The sequence below is a fragment of the Sitophilus oryzae genome, unplaced genomic scaffold (assembly GCF_002938485.1).
Source record: "Sitophilus oryzae breed Bouriz unplaced genomic scaffold, Soryzae_2.0 scaffold_1500_pilon_pilon, whole genome shotgun sequence".
Lineage (NCBI taxonomy): Eukaryota > Metazoa > Arthropoda > Insecta > Coleoptera > Curculionidae > Sitophilus > Sitophilus oryzae.
In genome coordinates this window covers 862,087-879,782 of record NW_022146171.1, presented here as the reverse complement: position 1 = coordinate 879,782, position 17,696 = coordinate 862,087, and the positions used below count along the sequence as shown (strand labels likewise).

General features: G+C 34.1%; 1 protein-coding gene across 1 annotated transcript; it reads right to left on the bottom strand.

Moving 5' to 3' along the window:
• Positions 1-2,288: 2,288 nt before the first annotated feature.
• LOC115878048 lies at positions 2,289-5,120 on the bottom strand. Its single transcript, XM_030894403.1, has one exon. It carries the CDS (start codon positions 5,118-5,120, stop codon positions 2,289-2,291), a length of 2,832 nt encoding a protein of 943 aa, XP_030750263.1.
• Between the last annotated feature and the right edge of the window lie 12,576 nt (positions 5,121-17,696).

Below are 17,696 nucleotides of genomic sequence, written 5' to 3'. Positions count from 1 at the left end.
ATGAAGTAAAAAAATACAGAGGGTGTTATTTAAAAATCAAAAGTTGTAGTCATTTCCGGTGAAACAGGAAGTGACCGAAAACAATTGAATACGTCGATCAATCCTAATTTATGTCATACACTAAAATATAAAAATCTCGTTTTTTAACTAAAAAAATAAAAAAGTTATAGTGGTGAGTCACTTAAGACGCACCCGGTATATATTTACTTCAAAAATTAGTTCTTGACCTGGTTTAAATTGTAAAAAAAAAATATTTTGCTTTTAACAGTATATCAGTATGACTATTTGCTAAAATTGCATTTTTCTTTAATTTTAGATTTAAATCTGCGTTAGTTAGGTCACCTGAGTTAAATCTTCTCGCATTTTATAACAAATATGATACTTTATGAACATACATTTCATCTGTCTGGTGAGACGGATTAAAGATTAGCTTACACTTTGGTTGTTTTGTGTTTAGTTTTAGTGAAGCTGAAAATTTAAAACATGGAATTTTACTATAAAATTGAATTTATTGTTTTAAATTGCATTTGTAAACAAGCTAATTGTGAAAATAGAAATAATATCACTTTGTAATAATTTTATTGTTAAATATCCCTAAATAATTTTTTAAAATTACATAATTTGGAAAACTACACAAAAATATTAGATTTTTAAAAGTAGCTTATTAAAGATGCTGTAATATATCCATATTATTTTTTGAAAATTTACATACATTTCTTTTTCAGTGTAGACAAAACGACGGTTTTCTATCATAATCTAGTTCAAGTAAACCTGTACTTGTAAGTAACTGTACTTGTTCTAGAAGAGGCTATACTGGACGAAGTAGTGGCGATCGGATCGCAACACAACGATCTACAAAATGTGGGTCAGCTGCGTTTTGCGGGGATACACTTTCGGGTGGGCATGATCCTCAAAGATTGTGTATCTCAAGAATCGACAAATTGGTTGGTGGAAATCGCACCAAAGCTTAAAAATTGGCAAGGGCCGGAACTGGTTGCAGTGAAGGGAGAAAACATCCCTAAAGGGGCGGCCATAATGGTCTTTCTGCCGAGGAGCAAGGGGAAAGACACCACCTACCTGCTGAGCCTTATCCAAAGTCAGAACTTCAATATAAGGACATCGAGTTGGCGAGTCATCAACTCGAGGAAGGAGGGTCATGGTCAGGTCCTCACAATAGGAATTGACCTCAAATCCAAGGAGGCAATAGAGAAAGAGGGATATATCCTCTATTATAGATACGGGACAACACCGGTATCAGGTCTAAGGAGAGACCAAGTTAAAGAGGTGGAGAAAATGGAGACAGATCCTCCAGCCTCCACCTCACGGGTTCCTCAGCCGGAGGCAAGCTCCTCGACTATGAAGAGCGGCACGGAGGGCCAAACTCCAACCGTGGAAGGGTGTGTACCCTCGGAGGAAGAACTGTTGTCAGAGGAGGATCGGAAATACCCAGTCCCCTCTACAACAAGGGTATGATGGGTTATAGATTGTGTGATGACTCAAGGAAGGGGGGCACAATAGATCTTTAAGGGCGCAGTGATTAACACCCCCTCTTACTCATTCTACATTCTACAACTGTACTTGTACTGTACAGGGTGTCCCACTAAGAATAGCTCTCGGCTGTATCTCGGAAAGCATTAGCCGTAGCGGCTGCGGAAAAAATATTTATAACTAAAGAGGCTATGGGAAATTGCTGGAAATTATTTTCAAGTTTGTAGAACGACCGCTAAGGGGCCTAAGGGGCGCAACTGCAACAAAAAATAAAAAAAAAGGAGTTTTTACACAATTTTGCCTAGGCAAGGTGTACTATAAGTAACAGCTTAATAATCTTCAGTAAATTTTGAATATTTTTTGTTAGAGCCATTTTCCCCTATCTACCAAAATAAAGTGGTGGGGGAAGGTTAGATCTGTTTTTATTTGATTATTAATAACCTTGGACTGGATGATCGGAATCCAACAAGCGAGGGATCGTTTAAAAGAGCGTTTCTTACTCTATATTGCACCATGAAAATAATAATAATAAGGTTTTGAACGTAGACGCTGTAGGGGGCGCTTTCTTACAATTTAACATAGCGCGTTTTTTCAAAAAAATTAAATGCAATAGTATATGTAATTTTAGCTGATAGGAAGACTAGATATATATATATATATATATATATATATATATATATATATATATATATATATATATATATATATATATATATATATATATATATATATATATATATATATATATATATATATATATATATATATATATATATATATATATATATATATAAAGGATTCTACAGCTCTGGCTGCCTTCCTTCCATCAACCGGGTCCTCCATTCGTCTCGATCATCCCATGTTCCCTCTCGTAGTCCTCTCCGATGCATAGACTCGTCCACTTCATCTCGCCATGATCTTCTTGGCCGCCCTCGCTTTCTTCTTCCAATCGGGCTCCACTCTGTCACTCTGTTAATCCATCTATTTTCCGCCCTTCTAACATGACCGTACCATACCAATCTTTTCGTTTCTATGTACTTTAAGACGTCGGTCTTTCTCCCCATTCTTCTTCTTATTTCCTCATTCGTGACTCGGTCTCTTCTGGTTAGTCCACAGCATCTTCTCCAATACATCATTTCGGTGGCCAGAATTTTTCTTTGGTTGTTTTTGTTTATGACCCATACTTCTGCTGCATATGTCATGATACTCTGAATAATTGTTTCATATATCAATGTTTTAGTCTTTTTCCTGATATTTCTATCCCAGATAACGGAGTGCAGTTGTTGTATACAGGATCTTGTCTGTCCAAGTCTGACATTTATATCTTCTTCCGTAGTTGCGTTTTTCGATAGTGTAAATCCCAGGTATTTAAAGTTATTGGTTCCCTTTATTTCCAGGTGGTCTTCTATTTGTAAATCAGCTGTATCTTCCTCTGTTGTCATGTACATGGTTTTCTTCAGGTTTATTTCTAGTCCTACTTTTTCATACTCTTCATTTAGCTTCCTGAGCATATAACTTAGATCTTCCTCATCCTGGGCCATCACCACCTGGTCATCTGCAAAGCAGAGCGTGTAAAGATGTTCATTTCTTAGAGGGATTCCCATACCTTCACATTTGCGTTTCCAGGTTGTCAGTGCATGTTCCAGAAATATTTTAAATAATGTTGGCGATGTTGGACATCCCTGGAGCAGCCCCTTCGATGTTGTTAAGCTGTTTACTATCTTGTTCCCTACTTTTATGTGTATTTTGTTGTTCCTATATAAAGTCTTCATTGCATTTGTGAGTGTTATCGGTATGTCCAGTCTTTCCATCGCTTTCCATAGTTCTTTCCTGGGTACAGTGTCATAGGCCTTCTTTAAATCGATGAATGCTAAGTGTACTGGTTTGTTCTTTGCTTTTTTTTTCTCCAATAATTGTTGGATCGTGTAAATATGATCTATGCATGATCTCCCTGCTGTAAAACCTGCTTGTTCTTCTCCGATTTTTCCTTGTATGTTCTGTTCTAATTTGTCTCTCAGTACTCTACCATATAGCCTCCCCATGGTTGCTATGACACTGATCCCTCGATAGTTATCGCACTGTCTTCTATCTCCTTTTTTGAAAATCGATGTTAGCTGTGCTTCCTTCCATTCGTCTGGTATGTTATGTCCATTTATTGCTTTCCCAAACATTCCATGTATGATTCTGAATAATTTTTCTGTGCCGCATTTTATGAGCTCTGGTGCGATGTCCCCTGGTCCTCCTGCTTTTTTGTTTTTTATTGTTTTAATTGCCTTTCGTATATCTTCTATTGTTATAGGTATATGTTGTGCTCTAGGTTGTCCCTCTTCTTCTTGTCTTTCCTCTATAAACTTTTGTCTTGTTTCCGTGAGTAAATCTTTGTAGTGATCTTTCCACTTCTCAGGTTCAATGTATGATATGTATGATCTTTCTTTCCTATCGGATCTCAATTCCTTAATCACTCTCCATGCTTCTGATCTTCTAGCTCCACCGATATATTGGTCCAAGTTCTGGCAGGTTTTTTCCCAATTTTCGTTTTTCTCTCTGTTTACCATCCCTTTAACGTCTCTGTTTTTTTCTCTATATTTTTTGTAGTCATCTTCATTCCTGGTACTCAGCCATTTATTGTACAGTTGTTTTTTACATTTAATTTCGTTAATCGTCGTTTCACTAAGATTGTATTCGAAAGGTCGTTGTTTTCCTTCTACTTCTCCGAGGGCTTCCATCCCTGCCTGTAGCATACTTTCTTTGATGTGCTGGTATGTGTCTTCCATGTTATCATCGTATCTAAATTCTATGAGTTTCTGGTCAAGTCTTGTTTGGTATAGATGTCGTGTGGATTCATCCTGTAATAATTGTATTTTTAGTGGTTTTCTTTTTTGTATTTCTATCGGTGTTCCTTCAATGTTGTTCGTTTTTCTATTCATCCAAGGGAATTCCATTTTAGCTAGTAATAATCTGTGGTCGCTTCCGCATTCTGCCCCTCGCTGTACTCGGACGTCCCTTATTTTAATTGTAGATCTTCTTCGTATGATAATGTAATCTATTATAGATTTGAGTTCTCTCGTTTCTTGTGTCCAGGTGTATCTGTGGATATCCTTATGTCTGAAGAACCCATTTGTTACTTTGAGGTCGTTTAGTTCGCATATTTCTATGACTCTTTCACCGTTATCGTTGGTTATTTCTTCTCCAAATCTTCCTATTACGCTATCATTTTCTTTTCTGCCTACTCTCCCATTCAAGTCGCCTGCTATAATGAGTTCTTTTTTCCGTATGTTAGCAATTTCGTTCTGTATCGTGTCCAAAAACTTTTCTTTCTCTGTAACGGGGCTGTCATCGTTTGGTCCGTATGCGCCTATTATAATTACGTCCCTACCGTATATCGCTATCTCCACTCTTATCACCCTTTCGTTTACTGGTTCCCACGTCTTGATGTTCTTTCTAAATTTTTTCTTCACTAATATTCCGACTCCCGCTTTAGCTCTTTGTTCTTTTTTCACTCCGCTCCATATATGCAGTCGCCTCCGATCTCTTCTGTACTGTTTCCCTTTTTCTTTGTCTCGGTTACAACCAATATATCCACGTTCATGTTCTTGAATTCCTCCAACACTTCTTCTCGCTTGGTTCTCCATCCTTGGATATTCCATGTGGCGAGTCTTAATTTCCTTTCCTTGATCTTCCTCCCTTTCCTCTTTCTGTCCCGGTTGCTGTTTACAGCTTGTACTTGAAAATCTTCAGCAGAACTGCCCCCCCCCCCCGTATCCGTTGGGGCTCCCTCTAAATGAGGTGTGGATTGCCACCCGGGGATTTTTCTTATAATTTTTCATTCTTTCGAAAGACTAGTAAAAGCTTAAAAAGTCAGCGAAACCGCATCTTGATATCTTCTTTCAAACCGAAGATATTAGCAAAATGATAATAAATAACAAAAAATGAGCCCTAATTACCTTATTTTTACAACACGGTATCAGTATCTCTCTTGATTATGCCCATTCTAACCTAAAAATAAGATAGAAACAGTTAGTTTATTTTAAATTCGACGATATACCAGAATATCATAATATCAGATGTATTAATATCTAATAATTAAGATATTAATAATAGTGAACAAGAAACGATGATTCAGTGAAGTCATGGTAGGCTTTGGAAAAAAGGTGCTTTTGACGTAATAGTATAAACGTCAAGTTGTTATTAGATCAACATTTTGATAGTCTTAGCAGCGTTTTTTACTTTTGATTGCTTTTTCAAAATGCCAACAACTTCAACTACTCAAATAATAAAGGCATTTTGAAAAAACATTTAAAAGATAAAAAAAAACGCTCTAAGACTATCAAAATGTTGATCTAATAACAATTTGACGTTTATACTATTTCGCGAAAACCAACTTTTTTCCAAAGCCTACCATGACTTCACTGAATCATCGTTTCTTGTTCACTATTATTAATATCTTAATTATTAGGTATTAATACATCTGGTATTATGGTATTCTTTTGGGTATTCTGGTATTTCGTCAATTTTAAAATAAACTATACAGGACGTCTGCTGGATCTGTGTCTATGAAAGGAATGCGGACAAAAAACATTTAAATAATCAGCAATATATTTTATACGTCGACTTGACGAGTACGTCACCGCAAATCCCTCCGCCCATTCATTTTATTGGCTACTTGCAAATTTGTCGAATTTTTATTGATGGGACGCGTCGTCTAATTTTTTACGAAAAACATCGAGAGAATATCGTTTCCCCTCTCACGGATACCCCGTAGCTACAGAACGGACAAACGCACTGTACCTGTTTCTATCTTATTTTTTTGTTAGAATGGGCCTAATCAAGAGGGCTATTAATACTGTATTGTAAAAATAAGGTAATTAAGAACTTTTTTTTTGGTATTTATTATGGTGCGTTTAGACTTGAGCACGCACGAGCTGAGCGTGCGCGCCCGGCATTCGTTAGCACTCTTGGCTCCGTTCATATTAAAAGCTTATTTTTCGACGAATGACGTGATCCATTTGTGCGCGCACAGCAGAGTTGTGTTGACGAAAATAATGGACGACCAAGAAATAGTCGAGGCTGCAGTCATTTTGTTATGCACAGCTTAATTATTAAAAAGAAGAAAAATCGAAAACATCGTCGCTGGTGGCAAACCCAAATTTTTAGAAATCGATATAATTTACTGCAATAACTTAGTGTCTGAGGAGGGCTATGATCAGTTTAAAAACTGATGACCAGACTCGACTTTGAATATTTACAAAATTTAATAACACCAAAAATTACGAACAAAAGATACAAATTTTAGAATAGCAATTTCATTAATATCGACATATTCAATATTAAGTTTATTTACAAGGTTTTGCCATGCGTTCTATTTTTTTTGATTTTTTTAATAATACAAAGAATGTTTAACATCCCATAATATAGGCAACTTTTCATATTTTTCAATTAAGAATAACGAAGATTCATTGATCCACTCCATAATTTTAATAAAGAAAACGAAAAAAAAAACCACGAACGCAGACAAAACAAATTGCCGGTACAAATTGAGCGTTCGCGCACACATAAAATCCCTTTGAGCACTGACCAAAAACCGACACCAGACGGCTCACGTTCGCGGCTGCTCGCGCAGACAGATTCAGAGTGAGCGTGCGCGCACAGCCGTTTACACTTGAGCATTCGCGGAGGATCAATGCGTGCGTGCTCAAGTCTAAACGCACCATTATAATTTTGCTAATATCTTCGGTTTGAAAGAAGATATCAAGATGCGGTTTTCGCTGGCTTTTTAGGATTTTACTACTCTTTACTATCAGCTAAAATAACACATACTATTGTATTTAATTTTTTTGAAAAAACTATAGCTATATAATATAAGAAAAATATATAAACTAGCTATGTTTGTTAAATTGTAAGAAAGCGCCCCCTAGCGTCTACGTTCAAAACCTTATTATTATTATTTTTATGGTATAATATAGAGTAAGAAACGCTCTTTTAAATGAGCCCTCGTTTGTTGGATTCTGATTATCCGGTCCGGAGTTATTAATATTTAAATAAAGATAGATCTAACCTTTTCCCACCACTTTATTTTAGCAGATAGGGGAAAACGGTTCTAACAAAAAAAATCCATAATATACTGAAGATTATGAAGCTATTATTTATAGTACCCATTATCTAGGCAAAATTCTGTAAAAAATCTATTTTCTTATTTTCCATAGCAGTTTAGCGGCCGTTTTACGGCACCTAGCGGCCGTTTTACAAACTTGAAAATAATTTCCAGCAATTTCTCATAGCCCCTTTAGTTGTAAATATTTTTTTCCGTAAACCCTACGGCTAATTCTTTCCGAGATATAGCCGAGAGCTATTCTTTGTGGGACACCCGGTACAAGTAAAGTCTGTTTTTATTTTCTCTCTGCACAAAGTTTTACTTGATACGTTTTGACTGAACAGTTAGGACATAAGTAAACTTTATGTGTAGATGGGGCTTCAGAGGTGCCGAATTTTATTTGAATTCATCCCATTATAAGCAATGATTATTATATTGAAACGACAAATTAAAAAAAAATCAGAAATGTCAGAAATCGACATATTTCTGTAAAAACAATCACCTGCAGATTTTTTCGCATTTTTTTATAAAAAAATAGCAATTTGTTAAGCTAAAACTAGCGATTGAAACAAATTTTTATTAAATTGATAAAAACGTATGAAAGAAGGGCATATTATTATTTTCTTATAAAACAACCGAAAAGAAGATATAATGGGTGGAAAATTTCATTAACACGGTGGAAAATAACTTGAGTATAAATTTTTAAGTGATGAAAACTGAAACTAGTCAATATTCTGTCTATTTTAGAAAATTAAACTCAAGTCATATGATAAAATAGTACTATCCCTTAAATACAAACTACATCTTTTTACTATAAGTAAATGCTTTAATGCATACCTAGTTCGAAAGAGAATGTGTTCAGTTACGCGTACGGGGTTACGTATTTAAACTATGGATTTTCTGGCAAAATATCTAGGTATTTTGTTTATTAACGCAGCAAGTTTAAATTTGTGTGTTTCTTTAATTAATTAAAATTAAAGAACATTCTATTACAAAGTTATACAGGATGACAGAATGCTTAGAAAAATTCTTATAGCAGGTTTCCTATTTGAAATATTATACAGGTTGGCAAAAATATAGTGTATCTAACTTTGATGGGTGATTGTACGGATACAAATAAGACAAAAAATCCTATATGAACATTCTTTTCGTTTTTTTTTGTTAGAGCTTTGTTCCTATGTATGTTAGAGGGATATTACTATGAACGTATACCCTAAACTGCTTCCCAAAGAAGTTACATCCCTTGAAAGGGTAAATAAAAATAATATATTTTGTTTATATTTAAGACATTCTTAAATACATTTTTTCATACATTTTTTTTAATCTTTCCTTTCTTACATACATTTTTTTAATGCCAAAACGAATGACTATAGTGTAACAGCCCTGAAAGAGGACTTTCTTTAGACATCCTGTATATACTCATTTTGTCTTGAAGGCACTACTGATGGTACTTCTTTTATCCTTATAGGTACAGTAATTTCAACAAGTGTAGTAAAAAGCAAGGACTTTTTTACGTAAGAAAGGTGCTCTGCATTTAGTTCAATACGTTGAACGGTTTTCAAGATTCATTCAAGATATTTGCGTTTAAACGTGAGAATGCATCGATTTTAGTATTAGCGAAATCATGAGATTAACTAATTTATCATTTCTTTACATTTTATCATTTTGCTAGTGCTAAAAACGATGTACCGTAACATTTAAAAAAGTATAGTTAAAACCGTTTCTAACTAAACGAAGAGCCCCATTTTACGTTTTACGTAAAAAAGACCTAGCTTTTTATGTCATTTATTGAAATTATTGTATCTATAAGGATAAAACACACAAGTACCACCAGTAGTACTCTCTACTTTAAATAAAGGAAAGTACCCTCTCAGGGCTGTTACAGAATTTTACATCACCAGTCGCTTTGGCATTAAAATGTATGTGAGAGTACTAAAGCCGGGTCCAGACTATTAGTTCAGTCATTGGGGATCAAAAAAGGGGCTTGGTTGGAAAAATGTCCGGAAGTTTTAAAACTTTGCAGGTTTATAGGTTTTGGGGTCCCTAACTAAAATCCATAAAATGCACATTTCCAGACTTGCCGCCGGGACCGCCACACAGTGGGGTATTTGACACTGATAGTTGATCGAAATTTTTTTATGTAGACATAAATAAAATATGAACAAAATAAAGGATAATTCGTCGATTCTAAAAAAAGAAAGAAAAATCACTGTTCCAGTGTTTCCACGGTCAGTGCCAGTAGTAATATCGCAACTACTACTACTAATGCTACAGGCAACGTTACACGGTGCCAGTAACTTGTTCAAGTCACTAAAATCCAAAACTAAAAGCAAGTGTCTTTGATGACTTGAGCATTTACATGGTTCCAGTACTTGTTCATTTTAGCCGAGTAAACATATTACGTTTTAGATTAGGTAAAAAGTTTTCGTTTTTTTTTTATTAATGAATTCGAGGCAGAAATGCATTGTTCTGATGAAGAAATCTATGATATCGTGTGTGAAAGTAGTGATAGAGGAGTTAATTGATAGTTTACAAGATACGTTAAAACCAAGAAATAGGATATGGGTTAGGAAATGGTTGGCAAGGAGAAACACCCATGGCGCCTCTAACATGCTCTTAAGGGAACTCGCCCTTGAAGATATTCAATAATACAGAAATTGCATGAGAATGTCTCCTTCTTTGTTCGACATACTTATAAAAAGTATATAGAAAAAATAACGCCAGCTATTATACAGCGATCTGACATGATTATGAGAATGGCCATACCTGCCAGAATAAAATTAGAAATAACATTGTCATATTTAGCCACTGGTAATAGTTACCGAAATCTGCAACAGCATTTTCGAGTTTCTCGACCTGCAATTTCAAAGTTTATTCCGGAGGTGTGTGACGCTATCTATGATGCTTTAAAGGATTTTATGCAGGTAAATAAACTTTTGTTCTTAACATTTTCAAAAGGCCTCATTTATCCCCAATTGGTATTGTCTTCACCAAAGGTACTTTCATACGCTTCTCAAATGATATTTGTGATAGTGCTGTCATTCTCCAACTGCATAGATGTTTGGTACGATTGTGCAGGTGTATCGAATCCTGGAGACGGAGAATGGTTGCATGACCTAATGATGTGTCTTGAAGACTCGGTTGAAGATGGTAATGGGGCACGTGTACTTTTGAGATTTGCCAGTCTAAAACGAGTAAAAAGTTTCTGTATTTCATCTTGAGCTGTAATAGCCTGTTCAAGCGGCAACTGCTTCAACTGTGCTCCTACACTCTTCCCGAATATGTCAAATTCATTTTCTGATGGTTCTATATTTTGAATAGATGTAGCTAAAGAACTTAACTCTTTAACACAAGCAGCTACTTCTTTGACTTTTGTTTTTCCAAGCTTGTTACGTTTTGGGGTGGGCTCGTTGTAAATATTAATTGCGTTCTTTTCTCCTTCTATTGCTAGAGATGCTTCATGTGTTGTCTGTTCTGTTTCATCTTGTGATGTCTGGGAATCATTATCGATTTCAATTCCTGGTGAAGCCTAAAAAAATAAACTCTAATACTGGATGTCCCAAAGTTAAGTGTATTGTACTGTGATTCTAAATATTATGTTTTATTTTAGGTTCCCCAAACCAGAAGAGAATGGAAGGCAATTGAAAGTGGTTTTAGGAATAGATGGAATTTTCCAGGATGTTACGGTGCCATTGATGGAAAACACATAAATATCCAGGCTCCTGTGAATTGTGGCAGCGACTATTTTAACTATAAAGGACAAAACAGTATCATTTTAATGGCAATTGCAGACGGTAATTACAATTTTACGTACATTGCCGTTGGTTGCAATGGGCGGTCATCAGATGGAGGAATTTTTGGGCAGTGCTCTATGTTTGCAGCCGCCGAAAATAATATATTACCCGATAGTGGATTTTTTGTTGGGGATGACGCTTTTCCTTTAAAACATTATTTACTCAAACCATATTCAAAAAATTCACTTACAGTTTAAGAAAAATTATTTAATGATAGAATGTCTCGTGCAAGAAGGATTGTGGAAAATTGCTTCGGCATTTTAGTCTCCAGATTTCGAGTATTTCAAAAACCGATATCTTGTGGATTATCATCAGTTGATAAAATAGTTAGAACGTGTTGTGCTATGCATAATTGGCTAAGAAGCAATTCTAATGGTTATTTGCCAAAAGGATCCGTTGATGAAGAAGATCTTGACAGAGGAAGAAATGTTCTTGGTAGTTGGAGAACAGAAGTAGAGGGCCTGTCATCCGTTTCACGCGTGGGAGGCAACCATTCATCACAGTTTCCCAGAAATTTAAGGGAAAAATATAAAAATTATTTTATGACTACGGGAGCAGTTTCGTGGCAAGAACGAATGATTTTTTGAATGTTCAATATTTTGTATACCTACACTTATTACTATGAATAAATTGTTTTGGCTAATTAATTCTACTACAGTTACTTACCAAATTGCTAATTGTTTCCCTTTTTTTATTTATTTTATGCAAAAACGCATACATTACTTGAAACCACTTCATTTTTGGTATATATACATCATCTGCTCCCGCTCCAGAACTTTCAGATTTTTTAATTTTGGCGACATCTTGCACATAGGTCGACCTCAAGTTTTTAATTTTGTTTTTTACCTCTACTGGACCGAAATCTTCAATAGCCATTGCATTAACTATTCTTCTAATAGCGGCTTCACGTGCTTGTTTATTTTTATAAATAACAAGCTGTGTATTCCACAGGCATTCTTCATCCCTATACATTTCAACAAATTTCAACAACTGTCTTGACCTCTGGCCATTTTGAACACATTTTAAAAAACATTCACGCAAACTCACACTACAGCGAAATTCTTTTTAATGTGTACTAACACTAAAACCAAATGCTTGAATGACTACTAAAAAGTGTGTTTACACAGTTTTTTTTTCGATTTTAGTGGGAGTAGGAGAGCCACTTGCTCCAGTAAATAGGACTGCTTTCTATTCGCTGGACTGGAATCATAGCTAAACCTGGCGCTAAATTTTAGTACTAGAATACTTGTCTATACACAACAAGTACTAAAATCCAGTACTGGATTCTAGTGACTTGAACAAGTTACTGGCACCGTGTAACGTCGCCTTACGACTGATCCGCGAGCAATGCCCATGCCACTAAAGTCGCTACTAATGCCAAATTGTGCTATACTGCTAATGGCACTAATGCGATCGCTTTGTACACAACAATGCCATCGCGGTTTACACCTCGCATTAGTATATCACTGATTGACAAATTAGAGGAAACCAAGAATGTTTTTCTCATTTTATCAGCAAAGTCGCAAAAAGGTGCAGTATTTTATTTTACTGTATGAAAGCCCAATGTTTACTAAGTAAAACGTATATAGACAATATGCTGAATTCTTCGAAATGCGCAACTAAATGTCTAAGTATAATAAAAATGTCACAAATTTAATCAAATTTTATGAACGCCTAACTTTTAGTTGCAAAAAAAATCGTTAGTATAGAGAATATCAAAATAAATAATACGTTTTTGTAGAATACATACCTGCAGCTTGCTGAGCCATTTTCAATCAAAACAATAATATAAACGTAAAAAGATCACAAGAACAACAACAATTTATAATTTTAAACATAAAATTTAGCCATTTACCTCTTATCCGTGAGAAGTAACAACTTTGACGTTTCGTTGAAACAAATGAATGCAACTAAACACACCCATAGCAAAGCCATTCATGGCAGAGATGATTTAACTTATCATTTATCTTTTTTTGGCAAATCTTAAACACATTTGCTTTTTCGAATTTCGATCACCTTTTTCATGATAATACCCCACCGTGCGCCAGCTTGCCAAGATGGCGCCCAAAATCGGTATTTTGTGAATATCTCTCTATAAAGAGAATAAAATTTCGGCTAGTTATTTAATAAAAACTTATTCTATAAGTATTAATAATATATAACTTTGTTTTTTTAAAAATGAAAAATAATTTTAAAAACTCATTTTTTGAATAAAACCTGAATTTCCATTTGACATGAATTTCTCTATCAATAAATTTTATAGACTTGGTTATCAAACCGTGTTCCCAGTAGATTACTTAAATACCTACAGATTTTTGTAAAAAATGAAAATTAACACATTTTTTGAACACAACAAAATAATATTAACTAAACAAAACTAGATGCATGAGTAAATGTATCGCTTAATTTATCTTGTACAACGTTAAAACACATAGTCATCAGGGTTAAGCCAAAACATAAATATACAATGGATAATATCATGAATATTGAATGATCTGGTACTATATCTCCGAATCCAACTGTAGACATGGATATAAAAATAAAATAAGTTGAAGAGAAGAAGTCCCATTCTTCCAAAGACATAAATATAACAGCTCCACAGAGCATGTAAGTTACTAATATACAAAGTGTCATCTATTTCGAAGTTCGATGTAATTCCTGGTGTTGGTGGTTCTGAAATCGTTTGATATTGATTATCTTCTTTGTTGGTTATATTTTCAGATTCATCAACATGTTGAATTGATGGTCGATGAAATATAGCATTTACATTACTTGTGCACCTTTAGTAATTCCCTGCAGATAATAATTTATATTAGTATCAAAAATGTACTTCTATTAAAAGTACTTAATTCATATTCGTTTTACAATGTTTGGGTTCATTTAGAATTACAAATATAAAACATCAAAAAAAATTGTAGATAAACGTTACTAGTTGGTATTCATTTTCGAAACTCGTCTTTATTTTATTACACAAACTTTATTACAACTCTCTTGTTATTTTTTAACATAACAAAACTTACGAATACTGCTTCATATTAGTGATGGAAAATTAAACTGAAAATAATATTTGGCGATTACAATAATGTTATCATCATTTCAGTTAAATGCATATGAAAAAATTATGTATGAGTATGATTACATTTAACAACATTACGAAATGTTATGATACAATATTTCCTTCTGTATTGTCTTCTGGTTCTGATAGTTGTTCGTGTAAAACATCCGTTTCTGCTGCAAAGTTACTGCATGATAGTTCTGTGACGTCTTCATTTTCTTCCTCATCTCTAATTCCCATCGTACCACCTAATTTAGCTGATGCATGAGTAAATGTATCGCTTAATTTATCTTGTACAACGTTAAAACACATAGTCATAAGGGCTAAGCCAAAACATAAATATACAATGGATAATATTATGAATACTGGATGATCTACATCTCCGAATCCAACTGTAAACATGGATATATACAATGACTAAAGAATATAAGGACATGTAACACCCCTATACGGGCTGCAGCAGAATTTGTGACCTTAGACGCCTTTTCTGTTGGTGGCAAACAATGAGTCATCAGCTGGTCACCAACAACAATTTTAGCAATTTTTAATAGTTTGTGTGTAGTAAACTTTGTATAATATATTATACAATATATATTAATTATATATATTTATTACAATGCTGATTAGTTGCTCAGCTTTCAAATGTAAAAGCAGCAGTGACAAGAAAGAGCCAGGAGTTACGTTTCATAGGTAAATAAACAGTTCACTCCACCTTTTTAGCGTTTTCTTAAGTTTTCTTATTGAATTCGATAATTATTTTTCTAGTTTTGTACCTTTTGTTAACATTTTAATACGTTTTTTTCGTAAGTAATTAGTATGATGCCACCACCTACACCATAGGCGTAGTCAAAACATTTATCAAAAATATAAATATCCCTTGAACTAGCTAAGTTAAGAAACAAATATGGCCACGGCACTGTTTGGTGCCATGGTAACAATTTGCTCTTGGTTGTTATTTGTCCTTGAATTCTTTAGTCATTGGATATAAAGATAAAATAAAATGAAGAGACGAAGACACATTCTTCCAAAGACATAGAACAGCTCCACAGAGCATGTAAGTTACTAATATACACAGTGCTAGAGCAATTGGTAAGTTAAATTCGTCATCTATTTCGAAGTTTGATATAATTTCTGGTGTTGGTGGTTCTGTAATCGTTTGATATTGATGGTCGACGAAGTATAGCAATATTGTACATTACTTATTTTACTCTTATAGAACACTGATTTTTATTATACACATCTGATTTGCGATCAGCGATTCGTAAGTGTCAAATGCATATGTACGCTGACGATGTACTGGAATATATACGCTGACGATGTACTGATATATCTCGGAACTGCCACTGAAGATGCTGGGGACTCCATTACTATTATGAACCGCGATTTGACTGCTTACGAAACATGGTGTAGTAACCATGGGCTAATAATAAATTCTAATAAAACTCATGCACTTTGTGAAGGTAATGCGAGGAGTAGAAACTTTATGGTTTTCAATATTGATTTATATATTGGTGGTACTCTGATCCAATGTGTCGATGTTGCCAAGAACCTGGGAGTTTACCTAGACAGCAGCCTGACTTTCAAACATCAGTGTAATAAAGTATACAAAGAAGCTATGTTTAAATTGAGAAGCCTGTACAATCTAAAATTTTTGTTGGATGAAGCGACAAAACTTCACCTAATAAAGGCGCTGGACTATTGTAGTCAGATTTATTACAGTTTTTTGACCAACTGCAACTAAGCAAAAACACAGGGAGTACAAAATGCATCGGTAATTTTTTTTCTGATCTACAATATAGAGAGCACGTAACTCCTTTACGTCATCTTTGTCATGTAAAATGTGAACGCGTATTTGGATTAATTTTAATTGTATTTGTCTGATGATGCTCGTATGAGCCAAACACGTGTAACAGTTTAACATTATATAAACGTTGAGACCGAAACTTTGAGTCTTTTTTCTACTTTTTTAATTTAAACCAGGTACCTTTGAGAAGAATAGACGCCTTCTTTAAATAAATATAACAGTTCCACAGAGCATGTAAGTTACTAATATACAAAGTGCCAGAGTAATAATTGGTAAGTTAAATTCATCGTCTATTTCGAAGTTCGATATAATTCCAGGTGTTTGTGGTTCTGTAATTGTTTGATATTGATTATCTTGTTTATTGGTGATATTTTGAGATTCATCAAATTGTTGAGTTGATGGTCGACGAAATATAGCAATTGTACATTACTTGTGCACCTTTAGTAATTCCCTGCAGATAATAATTTATATTAGTATCAAAAATGTACTTCTACTAAAAGTACTTAAACTATAATGCCATATTCGTTTTACAATGTTTGGGTCCTTTTAGAATTACAAATATAAAACATTAAAAATAATTGTAGATAAACGTTACTAGTTGGTATTCATTTTCGAAACTCGTCTTTATTTTATTACACAAAATTTATTACAACTCTCTTGTTATTTTTTTACATAACAAAACTTGTTGGATGAAGCGACAAAACTTCACCTAATAAAGGCGCTGGTATATCCACATTTGGACTATTGTAGTCAGATTTATTACAGTTTTTTGACCAACTGCAACTAAGCAAAAATACAGAGAGTACAAAATGCATCGGTAATTTTTTTTCTGATCTACAATATAGTGAGCACGTAACTCCTTTACGTCATCTTTGTCATGTAAAATGTGAACGTGTATTTGGATTAATTTTAATTGTATTTGTCTGATGATGCTCGTATGAGCGAAACACGTGTAGCAGTTTAACATTATATAAACGTTGAGACCGAAACTTTGAGTCTTTTTTCTACTTTTTTAATTTAAACCAGGTCTCTTTGAGAAGAATAGACGCCTTCTTTAAATAAATATAACAGTTCCACAGAGCATGTAAGTTACTAATATACAAAGTGCCAGAGTAATAATTGGTAAGTTAAATTCATCGTCTATTTCGAAGTTCGATAAAATTCCAGGTGTTGGTGGTTCTGTAATTGTTTGATATTGATTATCTTGTTTATTGGTGATATTTTGAGATTCATCAAATTGTTGAGTTGATGGTCGACGAAATATAGCAATTGTACATTACTTGTGCACCTTTAGTAATTCCCTGCAGATAATAATTTATATTAGTATCAAAAATGTACTTCTATTAAAAGTACTTAAACTGTAATGGCATATTCGTTTTACAATGTTTGTGTCCTTTTAGAATTACAAATATAAAACATTAAAAATAATTGTAGATAAACGTTACTAGTTGGTATTCATTTTCG

Bases quoted from the DNA above. Each gene is read 5' to 3' on its own strand.
- LOC115878048 (XM_030894403.1), bottom strand. From the start codon at position 5,120: ATGGAGAACCAAGCGAGAAGAAGTGTTGGAGGAATTCAAGAACATGAA.